This window comes from Rhinopithecus bieti, unplaced genomic scaffold (assembly GCF_001698545.2).
Source record: "Rhinopithecus bieti isolate Rb0 unplaced genomic scaffold, ASM169854v2 scaffold_56174, whole genome shotgun sequence".
Lineage (NCBI taxonomy): Eukaryota > Metazoa > Chordata > Mammalia > Primates > Cercopithecidae > Rhinopithecus > Rhinopithecus bieti.
This window is the reverse complement of record NW_016824749.1, coordinates 4,289,211-4,305,425: the sequence shown is the minus strand read 5'-3', so window position 1 is coordinate 4,305,425 and position 16,215 is coordinate 4,289,211. Positions and strand designations below refer to the sequence as shown.

Below are 16,215 nucleotides of genomic sequence, written 5' to 3'. Positions count from 1 at the left end.
TGTTCAGGGAACAAGGGAGATAACCTTAAACTCTGACTGCCGGTGAGCTGGGCGGAACAGAGCCATATTTCTCTTCTTTCAAAAGCAAATAGGAGAAGTATTGCTGAATTTTTCTCAGCCAACAACATCCCTGAGAAAGAGAATGGCCCCGAGGTAGGCCTCTGAAATGGCCGCTTTGGGGGTGGCTGTCTTTTACGGTCAAAGATGAAGGGATGAAATAAGCCCAGGTCTCCTGTAGTGCTCCCAGGCTTATTAGGATGAGGAAATTCCCACCTAATAAATTTTGGTCAGACAGGTTGTCTGCTCTCAAACCCTGTCACCTGATAAGATGTTATCAATGACAATGCGTGCCTGAAACTTCATTAGCAATTTTAATTTCACCTCATCCTGTGGTCCTGTGATCTCACCCTGCCTCCATTTGCTTTGTGATATTTTATTACCTTGTGAAGCATGTGATCTCTGTGACCCATACCCTAGTCATACACTCCCTCCCCTTTTGAAAATCGCTAATAAAAACTTGCTGGTTTTATGGCTCAGGGGCATCACGAACCTGCTGACATCTGATGTCTCCCTCCAGACACCCAGCTTTAAAATTTCTCTCTTTTGTACTCTTTCTCTTTATTTCTCAGACCAGCTGATGCTTAGGGAAATAGAAAAGAACCCACATTGAATATCGGGGTGGGATTTCCCCAGTAGGTGGGTTTAAAAATATTTCTTCTCTGAGCTGATGCTGACACATCTTTTCTCCATTTCTGTGTTAAAAGAACACACAACAAAATGCATTTTCTCTTTAGTTTAACAAGTTGGAATGAAATACACGATTTATATAAAGATAAATGTCAAGAAGAAAAACCGAAGTATACTTCCAAGCAAAATTTATTAGATGTCTATTCAAGAAAAACACAATGACCTTTGCTTGTAAGAATTCAAAGTCAATTACCTGGAAGCCAGGTATGAATATTTTTTTCTTTTAAAATCAGATACAGCGAGTAGAAACAGTAATTTTTCTTAAATATGACAGGCAACAGATATTGAAGTCTTTTCTCATAAATGGCATCAAAGAGAATTATTCATTTATCAGCAAAGCTGCATGCAGTTGACTTAATTTCAAACCTGAAGCCTTTAAAATATGAAGCTGGTTGTGAACTTGACAGAAATCAAGGTAGCCTACTCAAAGATGTTGCTTTACCTTCTTCCTAATGAAATTCCCTTGTCATCAGTCAGTAGATATGTACATTTCAGTTTGGCTTCTACGATCTTTTAACTTCACAGATTTTTGCATAAATGCTATCTGACAGAATCACATTATCTAGGGGTGCTTGTGATCTGTGAGATAGGGAGAGGCTAGTCTGCTGAAAGTGTTGTCACAGGATAAAGACCAAATTAGGAAACTCCCCTGTTTTCTCAACAACTAAACTAAATATTCTGTACAAAAAAAGAGCAAACATATGTACAAAATTCTAAAGACTACGTACATTGTGAAAAGATCAATCACTGTCCACAAAAGAAATGCCATAAAAAGTTTTATCTATAAGGTGCTCAAGATCCAAAGATGAATAGTTCTTATGCAAAGTCATAAGAAATACAAAGCTAGTTCTTGGAGTATGTGTAATTCAGGCACTGTGAACTATATTAAACCTTCCAGGTCCCAATATCATTTTGTAAATTTCTGCTTCAGGGCAGAAAATAAAACCTGAATGATTTAACATTGTTTCTAAAAAGTGCCTAATTTATTCCTAGGAAATATTTTACACACACCAGGAAAATCAGGCTCAACATATTCCTGTCCTCAAATGTAGCCAGGATTCTGAGTTCCATAGAAGAAAAATAATTATTATAGTAAAAATAATTGTATTAATCATAATCCTTGCTAAAACCGACTTTAATACTTATGATGCTTCTGTACTCTATTTCTATAAAATAATGTGTGAGATTCTATTACATTTCCATAAAATGTACAACATAGCATATGGATTATATGTTCTCATACAATCTCAAATGCGTATGTGTACACACAGTGAAATCTTACCTACTAGTATTGCTTACAGATACTTTCAAGTGTCTATGTTAGAGTAATTCTTTGCACCTTTCACTAACACTGCTTTTACTTACATTTTTTTCAGATAAATAAAACACTAAGAGCTCATTGTTCATGATGCTGATCATTACATTTTAATATAAAATAGCGATGCAACTTTACAACACAATAGTTTTTCCCTGTAGTCTAGCTCAGCCTCTTGTACTGTCATGATTATTACTGAAGGCTTTTATTCATTTACTGTTTGCACTTCTAAAAAGTGCAAAAAATTTGCAGAAAAAGACTCCTATTTGAAAACTTACATTCAATCAACAAAATCACACTCATCCAAATTAACTTTCCTCCTCTTGCTTTAAAGGTGGTAATCACTGTGCATATTACAACATGTATGTGCAGGCAAACACTAGCTAAAGTACAGTTACAGTTGTCATATTGTGTAAACCAAGACACTAGGCAAACTTGTGAAAAGAATATACACTGCCAAGCTAAGAATGTGAAAACGCAAACCACAGCATTTCCCAATAAACAATTTTCTGGTCGTCTTTGGGGAGAAGATCGCCTGGGGGGAGGTGTTGAAATAGCCCCCTGGAGACCCTTTTTTTTTTGCCTCAAATATTTGACCATTTTTAAGTATCATGATTTTCTTTCTGATCCCACATTTTGACGTGTCAAAGCTTAGAGCAGGAAGTAGGAATCCACACTTTTACGGTGGGGGCCAGCCTGCCATGTCGCCCCCAGGCTCACAGCTGCGGCGGTTACTCTGCTGGTGGTTTGGTGGCAGGTGGAGATGGTGACGGTGCATTGGAAACCGTAAGGCATGACGACGGGAGGCCCGCAGGATGTTTCAGGCATTGATGCAGGTGTGTGGCTGGCAGGTGGCCTACAGAAGGAGGGAGAGCGATTCACAGCCTCTTGACGTAGTTTCCGGGGAAAGTACCAAAGAATTTGGTTCTTCTTGAGGTCCCTGAAAACAGAAGCGAGTAATGAAAGGGGGGTAACAACAATGTCAGTTCATACACATGGGCTTGAATACTTCGCATTTACAAGGCCTCGTGAAGACAGCAAGCCCCGAGGGGTTTGGAAGAGAAGGTGGGTAACTCACGTGAAGCCCATAGGCAGACAAAATAAGCAGTTTTAGTTGGTTGCCTGACGCTGTCACTGCCCCTCCAGCATAAATGATACGCTGCCATCATGGCACCCTAGACAGAAATGCTGAGCCTCCCAATCTGAAGGGAAAGAGCCTTGCTGAGGAGGTGGGCGGAGGAGCTCAGTCACCAAGGCTGCCACACCAGAGTGGGGAGCGAGGGATCAAGGCGAGGCTGACAGGTGACAGGGTGAGTGGAAAATCCTGAGCAAAGCTTCTCAGTGACCAGCAGCCCGCGCAGCACAGGTGAGACATGAAGGTATTATCTACTGCAGGCTGTCACTGTCCGGTTTTATCATCTCATAGAAGATCATGCTCAGTGCCATATCATTTATTTAAAAACAGCACTGCCAGACTCCATCAAGTATACAATTTTTCAACAATTTACAAATCATTAAAGAAAAAAAGGATTAAGCACTGTTTGTGTGTGGGAGTTCCATCACCGGCATGATTTCTAACATGGTGTGTTTAACCACACTCACAAATAGCTGTCATCATTATGGTCACCTCTGGTTTCTGGTTTGGAAACTTCTTGTAAAAATTGGTGTGCTAAATTCTTCTTTAGGCAGCGCAGATGGAGCAGATAAGGGTCTCTAAAGCTTCATCTCTCTCCTATATCCTGGTGCATACTGCCTTGGTTTGAGGACTGTTTTTCTTTTTCCTTGTCTAGGCAAGCCATTTTACGTTTCTACTACTTCCTCCTCCTCCTCCTCCTCCCCTCTCTGTCCTCCTCCTCCTCCCCTCATCCTCCTCTTCTTCCTCCTCCTCCTCCCCCCTCCTCCTCCTTCTCCTTCCCCTCCCCATCCTCCTCCTCCTCCCCCCTCCTCCTCCTCTTTCTTCCTTTTCCTCCTCCTCTTCCTCCTTTTCCTCTTCCTCCTCCTCCTCCCCCTTCTTCTTTTTTTTTGAGATGAAGTTTCGGTCTTGTCACCCAGGCTGGAGTGCAATGGCATGATCTTGGCTCACTGCAACCTCCCCCTCCCGGGTTCAAGTGATTCTCCTGCCTCAGCCTCCTGAGTGGCTGAGATAACAGGCACCCACCACCACGCCTGGCTAATTTTTGTGTTTTTGGTAGAGATGGGGTTTCGCCATGTTGGCCAGGCTGGCCTCGAACTCATGGCCTCAGGTAATCCACCTGTCTCAGCCTCCCAAAGTGCTGGAATTACAGGCATGAGCCACTGCGCCCGGCCAATGACTATTTTCTAGGTGTTTCTCATGGTCTTTTAATGGAAATAAAATAAGAGGCTTGTGGCTGCACCATGGCCTCAATTCTTTCATGATTTTGCCACGATGGATGTCTAGAGTGAGCCCTCCTCTCCTCGCACCTTTCCTCTCTTGCATTCTCTGCCCCACCGCCTGTGTTTCCTCTTCATCTCTCTCTGTGTCCCAGTGTAAAATACTTTTGTCGACAAATGTTTTCTCAGAAAACCTCTCGTCTTTTTTTTTTTAGGATGGGAAAAGGAAGTTGCCTTTTACGTGGGAAGAATGGAACTTCTCTCCGCTTCCATCACAAACCAGAGCTAAGGTGAGTCACTGAGTGTTCGGGCATCTACGTCAGACCTAGGAAATGGGGGAGTTGTTCACTTAATCTCACTCCCTCTGAAATTAGATTAACACTGTGGACAACTAACATTTTCCACAGCACGGAGCATTGATATTTCTCTTCTGGGGACTATTTGTTGTTGTTGTTCTCAGATCTCAATCTTTCCTGGTTTCTGCTATTTAAAGAAATTTTCTTCTCTCAGTTGAGTTGGAAATAAAGCTCGCAGAAAATCACACGTAGCTGAAGTAGTGACTACTAAACTATATTAAAAATGCAATAGCCTTGGGATTACATTGTGCCTATGAATGTCTGAAAGAGCAAAGGCATTACGAATTCGAAGGAAGCTTGGCTATCACAGCAAACCACGCAAGGGAGCAAAGGCGAGCAAATTACAAAAGAGCCGCAGGTGCCTGAAGAAGACGCGCACGTACCCACAAACCAGCCGTCATCGCACTTCTCCATCACATCGATGACATCACTTTCTCTGAGCTCCAGCTCATCTTCGTTCCTAGGAGTATAGTTATACAGAGCCTGAAACCTTAAACAGGACAAGGGAAGGTGTTTAAAAACATCTGGACACCTTCATGACATATAGAAGATAGAACAATATTCATTCTTCCTTTAACATTCCCATTCTTAACATTCTATTGGGTGGCACAAGCCTGGTAAGAGTGTAAATTAGCATTCTATTGGGATGGTGCAAGCCTGGTTAAACATGTAAATAGCATTCGTTGTTGGATGGTAACAGCCTGGTAAGCTTGTAAATAACATTCTACTTGTGGGTGTACAAGCCTGGGTAAACATGTAATATAGCCTTCTATTCGGGTGGTGCAAGCCTGGAAGGCTTGTAAATAACCACATTCTATTGGGTGGTACAAGCCTGGTAAACATGTAATAGCCTTCTATTGGGTGGTGCAAGCCTGGTAAACACGTAAATATGACATTCTATTGGGTGGTGCAAGCCCTGGAAGCTTGTAAATAGCATTCTAAGTTGGATGGTGCAAGCCTGGTAGCTTGTAAAATATACATTCTATTGGGTGTTTTAAATTATAAAAAAAACAAGCCCTGGTAAACATGGTAAATAGGCATTCTGTTGGATGGTACAAGCCTGGTATAAGCATTGAAAATAGCAATATTTAGATCTTCACAGGCATTAGAACACTCTAACAACATTTTGAAACTCACGAGGAATGCCCATGAAAATTGTAACATTTATAAATTGGGTTAAAATATGTTAACATTTGTAAGTCAGACCCGCATTTCAGTGGTCCAGCCATCTACTGTCTGTCATTCAGACGTTATAGTACAAAATATAAAATAAGAGATATTTGTATTATTTAACTGTTTAAAAACAAGAAGGAATCACAATTTTAGCTAGCCATAATCAGAAGCAAATAATGGGGACTTGAGAATTGAATTTTTGAAGGTTCTAAATGGAGATAGACGAAATGTCTCAGACTTGTCTTTTAAATCACTCTATGTGAATTACTATACAAAGGAAAATTATTTTTTTTTTCCAAGAGGAATTCTTTAGATCAGTTTAACGTTATAGTTTGGATCAGTGTTTTCAGAGGATGTAGAGTTGGAAAATTGGATGTAATTAGCCTATGAAGTTGAGTAGATGTATTCTATGAGCAGTTATTACTGAGTCAATTTCAAGCAGATTATAGACATAAGTCTCTTTTTAAAATGAGTCCCAGAAAAATTGTATTTGATTTTAAAACTCTCTCTTGAAATAATTTTATATAAAAAAGAATTATTTATAGAATGCTACCACTTTCCTTTCTCTGCCTGAATTCTTTGACAGCATATACTGTGGAGAAATTGATCAATAATGAATTCAGACACTGAATTTGTGGTAAGAAAATACCATGCATTATAATAAATAGTAACATGGACTGGTGTTTTTGGAAAATGAAGGCAGAAATTACTGTAGCTGAGAAGGTCATGAAGAATTTGATAGGCAGTTAGCACGAAAACTTCTTCATAATAGTACCAAAATATTACCAGTACTGTGGGGAGACTTTTAAAATCAGGAATTTGTTTCTGCTGCTTTTTGTAACAGTGATGTCATTCTGCTAATGTGAGAAAATAATAACCACATTCTAGGGCATTTTAGATTTTTTCATGCCAACTTTAAAAAGTTGATAATCTTGACTACTGCTCCGGAACAAGAATGATTTATTTTTAATTACTTTATGAGTCAGAAAATAATATTTTGGTAGAACAAAACTATTCTATCATTGAAACGCAAATCTTATGTCATTAATAAGCAACAGTGACCCACTGGCTTCCCCCCAGTTCATCCACCATTTGGACTGGGGAGCTGGATAGAGTTGATTTCAGGGGTGCCCGGCACCACCCCCTAGAAAATACTGTTTTCCCTGGCCTGGCACCAAAGCCTGAAATTTCACCAATAGAGGCTTCGTCCACTGTTCAAACTTCATCCTTCCAGTAGACCTTATAGCCACTTACATTCTTTTGAGTATGGGCTTCTGAGGCCTTTTCTTGAGAGAGGGGTTTGTGGTTATGGGGAAGGGCAGAGAAAGGCAGCTAGCATCGCAGGGCAGTGGCCAAAAAGACAGGCAGGTGTGGAATACACAAACGTCACCTGATTGGGATGTTTGCATGTGGCCAGCTTTAGTGGGGTAGTCAGTTTATTTTGTTGTTTGTGTTAAGAATTTGAGTTGGAGGCTGCTCAGGTGAACGGGGGGTATGTTTTGTGTATCTGTGTGGAAAGTTCACGGTCCCTTTTCTAGTTTCACATTTGAGAGAGATGGTCGTTCCTGGGCTGCTGTGTTGGTGGATATACACCACGCTTCTCACTTTGGGGAAACTGATTCTTTTATTGAGCTTCTCAGGCTTGAATCCTGCCCAGGCTCCTCTCCAACCACTTATGGAGACTGGTTACCTAAGGCTGCAAACCGCAGCTGCCGGGAAGAATCTCAAGGTCTCAGAGCTAACGCAACAACATTGGCACGGACTCCTGCTTCATTTGTGTTTGATGAAAGCCAGCGTGTTTGTCCCCATTTATTTGCCATTCTGGTTTAATTAGTCCACAAAAACAAAAACAAAACAAAAGAAAAGCCACGGAGTTTTACGGAAACATACACACACCTTCAGGAAATCCTCCTGCCTCTACTGGCTTTCAAAGTCAGTGCTGCACAACAGGAAATGAAGTTGAATCCAATGTTAACAAATGCTGTTCTGAAAGATGTGTTGGTGAGGTGAATGATGGTGGTGGGGTAAGGATGCCTCAAAAAGAAAGGTGTCTTTTAAACAGGAAGTCCTGAGCCAGACCGGAAGCCCCTCTCTAACTAGCAACGTTTTCTAGAACATATTTCACTAAAGCTCTGAATTGTAGTGACAACATTATGTTCCTACTTTTGCTCAAAACTTATTTTTAAATGACAGCAACTAAGCAACACCCTAAAATCCCACTAATTCAGGCTATATTCAAATATAAATTTAGTAAACAATGTTTTCTAACATACAAGTCAGGACTTTGAAAATGTAACATGTCTTTCATTCACAGACACTTTAAAAGCTGTTGAATATAACATGTTGGTAATGCAATAAACCTAAACAGCCCTGGAATTTATTTTTTATAATGTGATCTTATCATCGTTTGGGTAAATAAGAGAACAAACAAAAACTGTAGAATTACAAGTCGTATTTAGTATTTTCCAATTAAGCGATCTTTTTGTTTGTTTGTTTGTTTGTTTGAGACAGGGTCTTGCTCTGTTGCCCAGGCTGGAGTGCAGGGCCATAATCACGGTTCATTGTAGCCTTGACCTCCCTGGCTCAAGTGATCTTCCCACCTCAGCCTACTGAGCAGCTGGGACTACAGGCACAGGCCATCACGCCTCACTAACTTTATTTTTAGGTTTGTAGAGACGGTGTTTTGCTATGTTGTCCAAGCTGGTCTTGAACTCCTGGGCTTTGGCCTTCCAAAGTGCTGGGATCATAGGCATAGTGACTGCACCTAACCTTAAGTGAGATTTTAAATGATTATCACTGGTAACCTGTTCTTTCCAAAATACAGACTTTCCCGCAATAAGAACACCTTTCTGGCTGTACGCTGTGAGAGCCAGTCTCATCTGGAGATGCTTTGTGCTAAGTTTCAGGTCTGTGAGGAGCAAGGAAGGACTTGCTGGTGATAAAGGTACCAGACCACATGCCAGGACCTGCCTCAGCGAGGAGGCTGTTGGTGGCCTGTTCTGCTCCAGGTGAGCAGAGTGTGGGCAGTGGGTCAGGATCCCCAGCGTGTGCTCAGATATGGGGGACAAGGGTTAGGTCCAGGAGCCTTCCCAGGGGTCTCCCTCTTGGCTCACAGTATACGGGCAGAGGCCAACAGGAAGTTGTTAACTCCTGAACGTCTCTCAGGGACAAAATGGGCCTGAAAAAGAAACACACAGAATCTTCAAGACACCATGTGACACCTTCAGGCTGATTTAACTCATGTGTCAGAAAGGAGAAGGAATTTGAAAGGAAAGTTTGAAAAGGCATTTTCCTGGTGCCGTGGAAGTAATAGCATGTAACTGAGTAAGAGTGAGTGTTTTAATACTGCCATTTTCAAATGACCCTTCTAAGCATGTCACTTTGGAATGATGGAATGATCACTTTAGGTCTTTTTTACACTTAGGTCCACTTTTACAGTCGCCCAGTGGGTGTAGATGTAAGGTTAGAACATGTTCTGTATGTCTTTGAAGCTCCTAGTTACTTGTTCCACAGCCAGCAGAGCAGAGCGGGAGACAGAGTTATCCATCTCAGGAATCACTGAAGCATTGGAAAGTTTTCCTAGCGTATCAGTTAAAATCTCGGAGAACTATGGGTTCTTTTAAAAATTAGTTTCTGATCACTGTCATGAAAGATGGAGAGACTATTATCATTTCTTGTAATTTAGGAGGCCTCATGTTAGTTCCTTTGATCTTCCACTTGCAAAGCCGTACATCTTACATTTTGGTGCCGTTACCCATTTTGTGGGGCAAGGTTAGTCTCGAATTTAGAAGATAAGAAGAATACTTACGGTTCCCCCCCACCTTGAATATTTTCATGAGTAAACACAGGACGCTGTGGCTGAAATGAAATGATTTTCAATGTAATCAATGTTTAAACTGGTACTAATTAAAAGATAATTTGGATAATGGCATGGTACTTTTCTCGACATTTAATATTTCCTGTTGTAAAAAACCAAGAGGAAGAAAAAAACCAAATAAAGGGTTTCTGCAGGATTAATAATTAAAATATTTAAAGGGAGCTTCAAATTAAAGCAAAATAACCAAGGTCAAATGTTTTGAACATGTCTACAATCCAGTCTGCTCAAGCTTTAAGGAAAAGTCAGGGTTTTGGTCCCACTGATTTTCAAAGGCCAGGAATAAGGCAAGAACACAGACAGCAAACCACTAGAATAGGAAATATAGACACCTTCATACAACCTTATTCTCCAGCATTTTCTCAAACAGCAGAAAATAAACCACATTTAGTTTCACAGCAAAGTATCCACATTCATTCTTTCAACCTTTCCTTCACAGACAACATTTTCACATACAGCACAGAGGAAAATATCAATAGGCAGACATCCCATGCTACATCTGAATTAACATTCTCTGTTCTCAATGTGGAGAAAACACATGCATTTTTAAAAAGAGAAAACAGAACTTTGGAATGCAACGAACAATATCCGGGTAACATGTAACATTTTACCTTAGAAGAGAAACATTGGCAGAAATTTCCAGTGCACTGAACTCTCGAAAGAGTTTCTTTTCTTTTTAAACTAAGCATCAAGACCAGTATCTGTAATAGATACTTATAATATTGGAAATGACAAGCCTTAGCATCCCATATACCCACATGAATATTTTCAATGAATGAAAGTTAACACGTTTGTTGAATAGATAAACTCAGTGTGATTTATATTGACTACCTAAACTTTACCTTTTAGAGGAGAAATGCATACAAATCACTCATAATACATTTCAAAAACTCTTGCTTCTAAATGATAGCTACAGGGTAAAATCAGAATTTGCATGGCAATTATATAAGTGACTGTTTGATGATTACTGAATTGGCTATTAGATCCATGTCCTTAGACACTGGGACCAGCTCTTAGATTTCCATAGTTACGAGTGGATTACTGATAGGCTGAAATCTCTTCCTGCAAATTGTCTGTAGAAACCCCACTGGTCCAAGCTCGGATGGATAACTCTGAGGTTCCTCTCAGTCTATGAGTCAATGATTCACCCACTTCCTAAATTCTTTATCCACCCCCTTTCTATCCTACTTGTCTATCTAGCATAAGACTAGGTACTCACAGTACTAAAACTGTAAGCTTTGATTCTGTTAATTGGAAACCTTTATTAACAGTGTTCTTAGAAAGTTCACTCAACAGTCTGTGGATAGAATATTTAAAACTAGAACGCATAAGAATTACTAGACACAAGTATGACTTAAGAGTGTGAAATAGTTTACTCCTGTAAATCAATATAAGACTACTAACGATGTATCTATTATAAAATTGGAAGATATTAATATTTTAAGAAAATTATGACTAACCAATTTTTCAGCCATCTTAAAGATCATTTAATTCAAGATATTATTAAATCAATTTAAATATATAAGATGGTAATTGTAAGTCATTGATAAGCTTGTATCATATTACCTATTTCAAGTTCTCTTCCAATCCAATAAAACTTTATAGATGTATAAAACTGTTATGCAGAAGTAAGATTTGTATACATCAATTGCCATTAATAGTATTTTGTAATAATTTCCCAGTCTTTGTTTTTTTTCTCAGTCTTCTTTCTCATTTTAAATGCCTGCAGAATAATGGTCTCCCACATGTGTCTATATATCATAGTTTTCTTAACCATTCCTCTCTTTTTTTTTTGTTTTGAAGTTAGAATTGGTCTAGTCTTTTTTTTCACTATCATAAATAGCAATGCTGCACACATTTTCTTATGCAAAGAGCTATTTTCTGCTTTTGAACCATTTTTTAGAATATATTCCCAGGAGTAAAATTTCTGGCCAAAGAGTATGCATTAAAGCCACATGATTTTGAGAATGTACATGTTAGTCACTGAAAAATACTGTTCTCAAAAGTAACTTGAAAATGTCTAATATGCCACACTGCATATCATATGCCAAGATCGCTATGACTCTTTCCTCAAAACAATCAGCACCATTTACAGTGCATAAAAAAGTTATGAATAAGAAAATATTATTCATCCTTGTCTTAAGAGATAATGTTGTGTAAAGTATATTTCATTATGCTCTAAAATTGGTATCCCTTTTTTCACACATTCAAACCATTTTAATATTTTAAAATTGAGTAAAAGTTTAAACTTCTACATCACGATATCCAATGCTTTGTAAAACTGGTTAGTTTCATTTCATTGCTCTTTTGTTAAAATGTGAATACCACTTTAAAAATCAAATTGTTCATTAATATAAAACAATAAACTTTTAAAGTCTGTACATCCCTTTTTAGTTATCATCATTATAATTCTACTAGTTTAATTCCTTTAACTCAACCCACCTCATCAATCATTTAAATGAACTGTCCCCTTGACCATTATGAAAATATGGTGATTGCTGCAAATGTGCAGCTTCCTGGATCCCACGTCCATGGCTGGAGAATGTATGTTCGTATGTGGCAGCCAGCACTGTCCTTGCTTTTTTTTTTTTTTTTTTTTTTTTTGCGATAGAGTCTCGCTCTGTCACCAGGCTAGAGTTCAGTGATGTGATTTCGGCTCACTGCAACCTCTGCCTCCCGGGTTCAAGCGATTCTCCTGCCTCAACCTCCTGAATAGCTGGGACTATTTTTATATGCACCACCATGCCCGGCTAATTTTTGTATTTTTAGTAGAGACAGGGTTTCACCATGTTAGCCAGGATAGTCTCGATCTCCTGACCTTGTGATCCACCTGCCTCGGCCTCCTAAAATGCTGGGATTACAGCATGAGCCACCGCGCCCGGCCCCCGTCCTTGCTTTTACCTGTTTCCCAATATCTCTTTTCCCTTCCTTCATATCTTTCAAACTCTGCCCCTCTTTTTACCCACAAACCATCAGTTTTCTATACTGTTCACATCCTGAGGCCAGACTCAATCAAGACTTCTCTTAGCAGAGAAGCTGTGTGTGTCTTATAACGGCGAGTTTTAGAACTGTTCAAAGCTTGCCTTTAACAAGAATCACCTCCATGTTAATGTGGATAACCAGGAGACAGTTCTGAGGAAAGCTGACCAATTGCAGTACTTGAAATAGTTTATTTTTAAAGCATGTGACTAGTAGGGAATGAGTAGCACCAGCAGTTATCTTTGTCGGCTCATCTGCGTCCTTCTGTTTTGGGTGTTAACCACCATGTAAAATTGGGCATGCCTCAGCTTCCCTATCTCTGAAATCAATGAGTTGGACAAGATAACGGTTAATCAGGGCCCCTTAGGGATTCCATGAAGCACCCACATTTCCACAGATCTTTTTCCTCTGCTGTGTAAAGGTGCCCATCATCAGCTTTACACAGAGAGCTGGGACACTGACATTGATTGGTTAATTCTCACGTGTCTCAGTCATGTAAAAAAATGGCTACAATTCAACTCCATTTTGCAGATTAGTAAATCAAAACCCAAAGATACTGGATAATTTCTTAATATGACAAATAGGTAAAAAACAACAACAAAAAGAAACAAAATGGTAATTTTGATGTGCCCTCTTCATTGCATGAAAGATTACTATGCTGGACTAGTCGGCCTAGCTTGGCTAAAATCAGCCTCTTAATTTTGACGCTGAGGTAGGTGCAAATGTCCTATAAGGTTATGTAAATAGATTATCTGAGGAGACCATCTTTCGCCCTTTCCCCATGGCGGTGTAACGCCAATGTGCAAGTCCCTTAAGGAAAGATTTGTAATGCATCTGCACTCTGTTGCCACCTAGTGGTGAGCAGTGGCAGCAACAAGCTGAGAGTTGTTTCTGCTTTATCCGCCCCTTTTTATCCAAGTTCCCAAGGCTGGATTAATTTTAAAAGCCTATCTTAAAGGCCACAGAGTGATATGGAATAGATAGTCATCTGTTTTTCTAACCATATTCTTCCCTTCCCACGTTTTACATTCTTGAGAAAGAATCCCTTGTAAGCCACCAGCATTTTTGGTCCGTGTCCATTTCTATTTTGATTATCTGTGCAGGCATTTCCATTTCTCCTAACTTCTTAGCAGTTTTAAGATAAATATAGAACGATATACATTTGTGACATTCAGAGAGGCTTCCATGAGCCGAATCTAGAAAGATGGCTTTCAACTGACATATTATAATCATGGTGTTGGACATTTTGAGCAAGAATTATATTACGCTTATATTTCCTTGATGAATCTTAAGAGTAGAATAACAGAAAATCCAATGAAGCATGCTGCTGTTTTCTTGGTATCCTAAATATGTATTTTTTTCTGTAGCCCTAAATATGTAAGTTTTCCTGTAGCTATTTTTTAATGTTGTCAAAACAGATACAAAAGAGACAAGTTTTAAATACATGCTAATTTCCAGAGCTAGAACCAATCACAAGTTACTGTTCATAAGGAAGCTGGTTTGAAATATCATGGAGTCTGTAACATCAGTAAAATATATACTTTCCTATCTTAGTGAGTTACAGTCTGTTGAAAAGCTGTCTAATTTATCAAAGCTTCTGCAGTTATCTCTGGAGGATTAGCTATATTTAGTATCAAATAATTCTTAAACAAGGATTGACTGTTACTTTAAACACGAATGCAGAAAAATCTCTGAAAGCAATATAAGCAGTGCTAAAGTGTTTTGTCTTTTTTTTCATAAAATATTAGTTGTACTTGCCAACTAGAATTAGATGAAATTCTCCTAATAATACCACATTTATGTTTAGAGAGGCTTATTTTTCCTTCTTAAATTATGAAGGTAAAACAGCTTGGCACAAATCTAAAAAATAGAATATTTACGGTTCACACAAACACGTGTAATCTGACATACAAATACAAAATGTAAAAATCACACACACACACACACAAAATCTAAAGGGGAACCAAAGCATACCATCTCATGGACCCATAGGAAATTTATAGATAGGTGCTCTTCATTGCAAAGAAGCTTATTTTTTGCTTTGGCTCTGGAGGCCATTAGGGGGAGTCTAAGAGTCTCTACAAATTGGCATTCCTCTCTCTATGACAACACAAAACTCTGCCTCAGCAACAAAATGAGGTCTTCCTATACAATGCAAAAAGCACAAAGTGGCATAAATGCAGAATAATATCTACTTTTTTTAGAAATGAAAAATGAAGGCTTCTGTGAAATCAAGCCCTTGAGAACTTGAAATGCAAAGCATGGTTGTGTGATAGACCAGTTAAGGTTGAATCAGGGTCCATTAAAACGGAAATGAGGAAAGGAATCCTGACCTATGTCCAGATGAAAATTTCCAAACTCCTTGGCTGCATTCTTTAGAATTGATAGTAAGTACCGTTTAGAGTCCATGTATTTTAAAGTACTGTAGATATTGCAGAACTAAGTAGCTAAGGGAAAGTAATCTGACCTTTAAGTTCAATCAAAGCTGGCAAGAAATGGGAAGTGGATGGAATCCAGGGAGCAGTCTGGGGAGAAAGGCAGACTGAGAGAATGTAGTGCACATCACCAGAGAAAAGAAGACGTTAGACAAGAATCATGGATTTAAAAAAACCCAAATTGAATGACATAGAAGCAAACATGGCCGGAAGTGTGTGAGTTCAGCTCTGCATATTCTTGGCAACAGTTTTGTTCTTTGCAGGATAAACAGTGACTAGAAAGCAGTGATTTAGTGTAGAACCATGAGACAGATGTAGACCACAACACACACGACACCCTTATCTGTAGAGCAGAGACTCTGACCGTGTCTTTGTGGATTTTGGAAACCTCCCACACACCTAAAAGGGAAGCACATCACCAGGTGGTCACTTCATCTCCAGGGTGTCTCCAGCCTTACTTTAAGGCCAGTTCACAGCCAAGACAACTGAGGAAGAGCCAACCCCCGAGGCGGGGATGGCCAGGATGTCTGCCACGAGGTGGGGGCGTGCTGACCCTACCCTGTGGGAAGCGCTGAGCCCTCTGACAGGCGAGCCGCAGAATCTCCTAGACATCACTGGGCTACGAGGAGGCTTACCCAGGACACATATCTCGCTTTTTAGGTCAGCCTGGAAAATGTATAAGAAGTTAGTTAGTTCTCATCTTCATCACACAGCCTTCAGGAGGAGCTTTCCTGGCTTGTTTGTTCCATGCACACACAGCATGCCAAACTCCTGACATGAGGAACAACAGCAGAGCAGGGAGGGTCAACAGCTCCTCCAGCTGCTTATGCAGTTTCCACACCACAGGCACCAGCTGCCGTCTTAACATGGGACCCACAGGCATGGCAGAAAAAGGTTCATAGAGGAAAGTTGGCATAGGGAAGAGGCTAAGAACATATAAGAAATGCCATATATATATATATATATATATATATATATATATAT

The 16,215-nt window shown here is 39.6% G+C and overlaps 1 protein-coding gene across 50 annotated transcripts in view; it reads right to left on the bottom strand.

Moving 5' to 3' along the window:
* Positions 1-792: 792 nt before the first annotated feature.
* Positions 793-16,215, bottom strand: part of SORBS2 (sorbin and SH3 domain containing 2) — a 235,415-nt gene continuing 219,992 nt past the window's right edge. For 37 of the 50 annotated variants that reach the window (XM_017862581.1, XM_017862598.1, XM_017862588.1 and 34 more), the window contains 4 exons: positions 15,790-15,897; positions 9,752-9,801; positions 5,154-5,260; positions 793-3,002 (listed from right to left, as the gene is read on the bottom strand). In XM_017862581.1, the coding sequence (XP_017718070.1) occupies positions 2,941-3,002; positions 5,154-5,260; positions 9,752-9,801; positions 15,790-15,897 (327 nt within the window). In that variant the 3' untranslated portion in view covers positions 793-2,940. The remainder of the gene's footprint in view (positions 3,003-5,153; positions 5,261-9,751; positions 9,802-15,789; positions 15,898-16,215) is intronic. The other 13 variants (XM_017862626.1, XM_017862629.1, XM_017862614.1 and 10 more) reach the window with 2 other exon arrangements.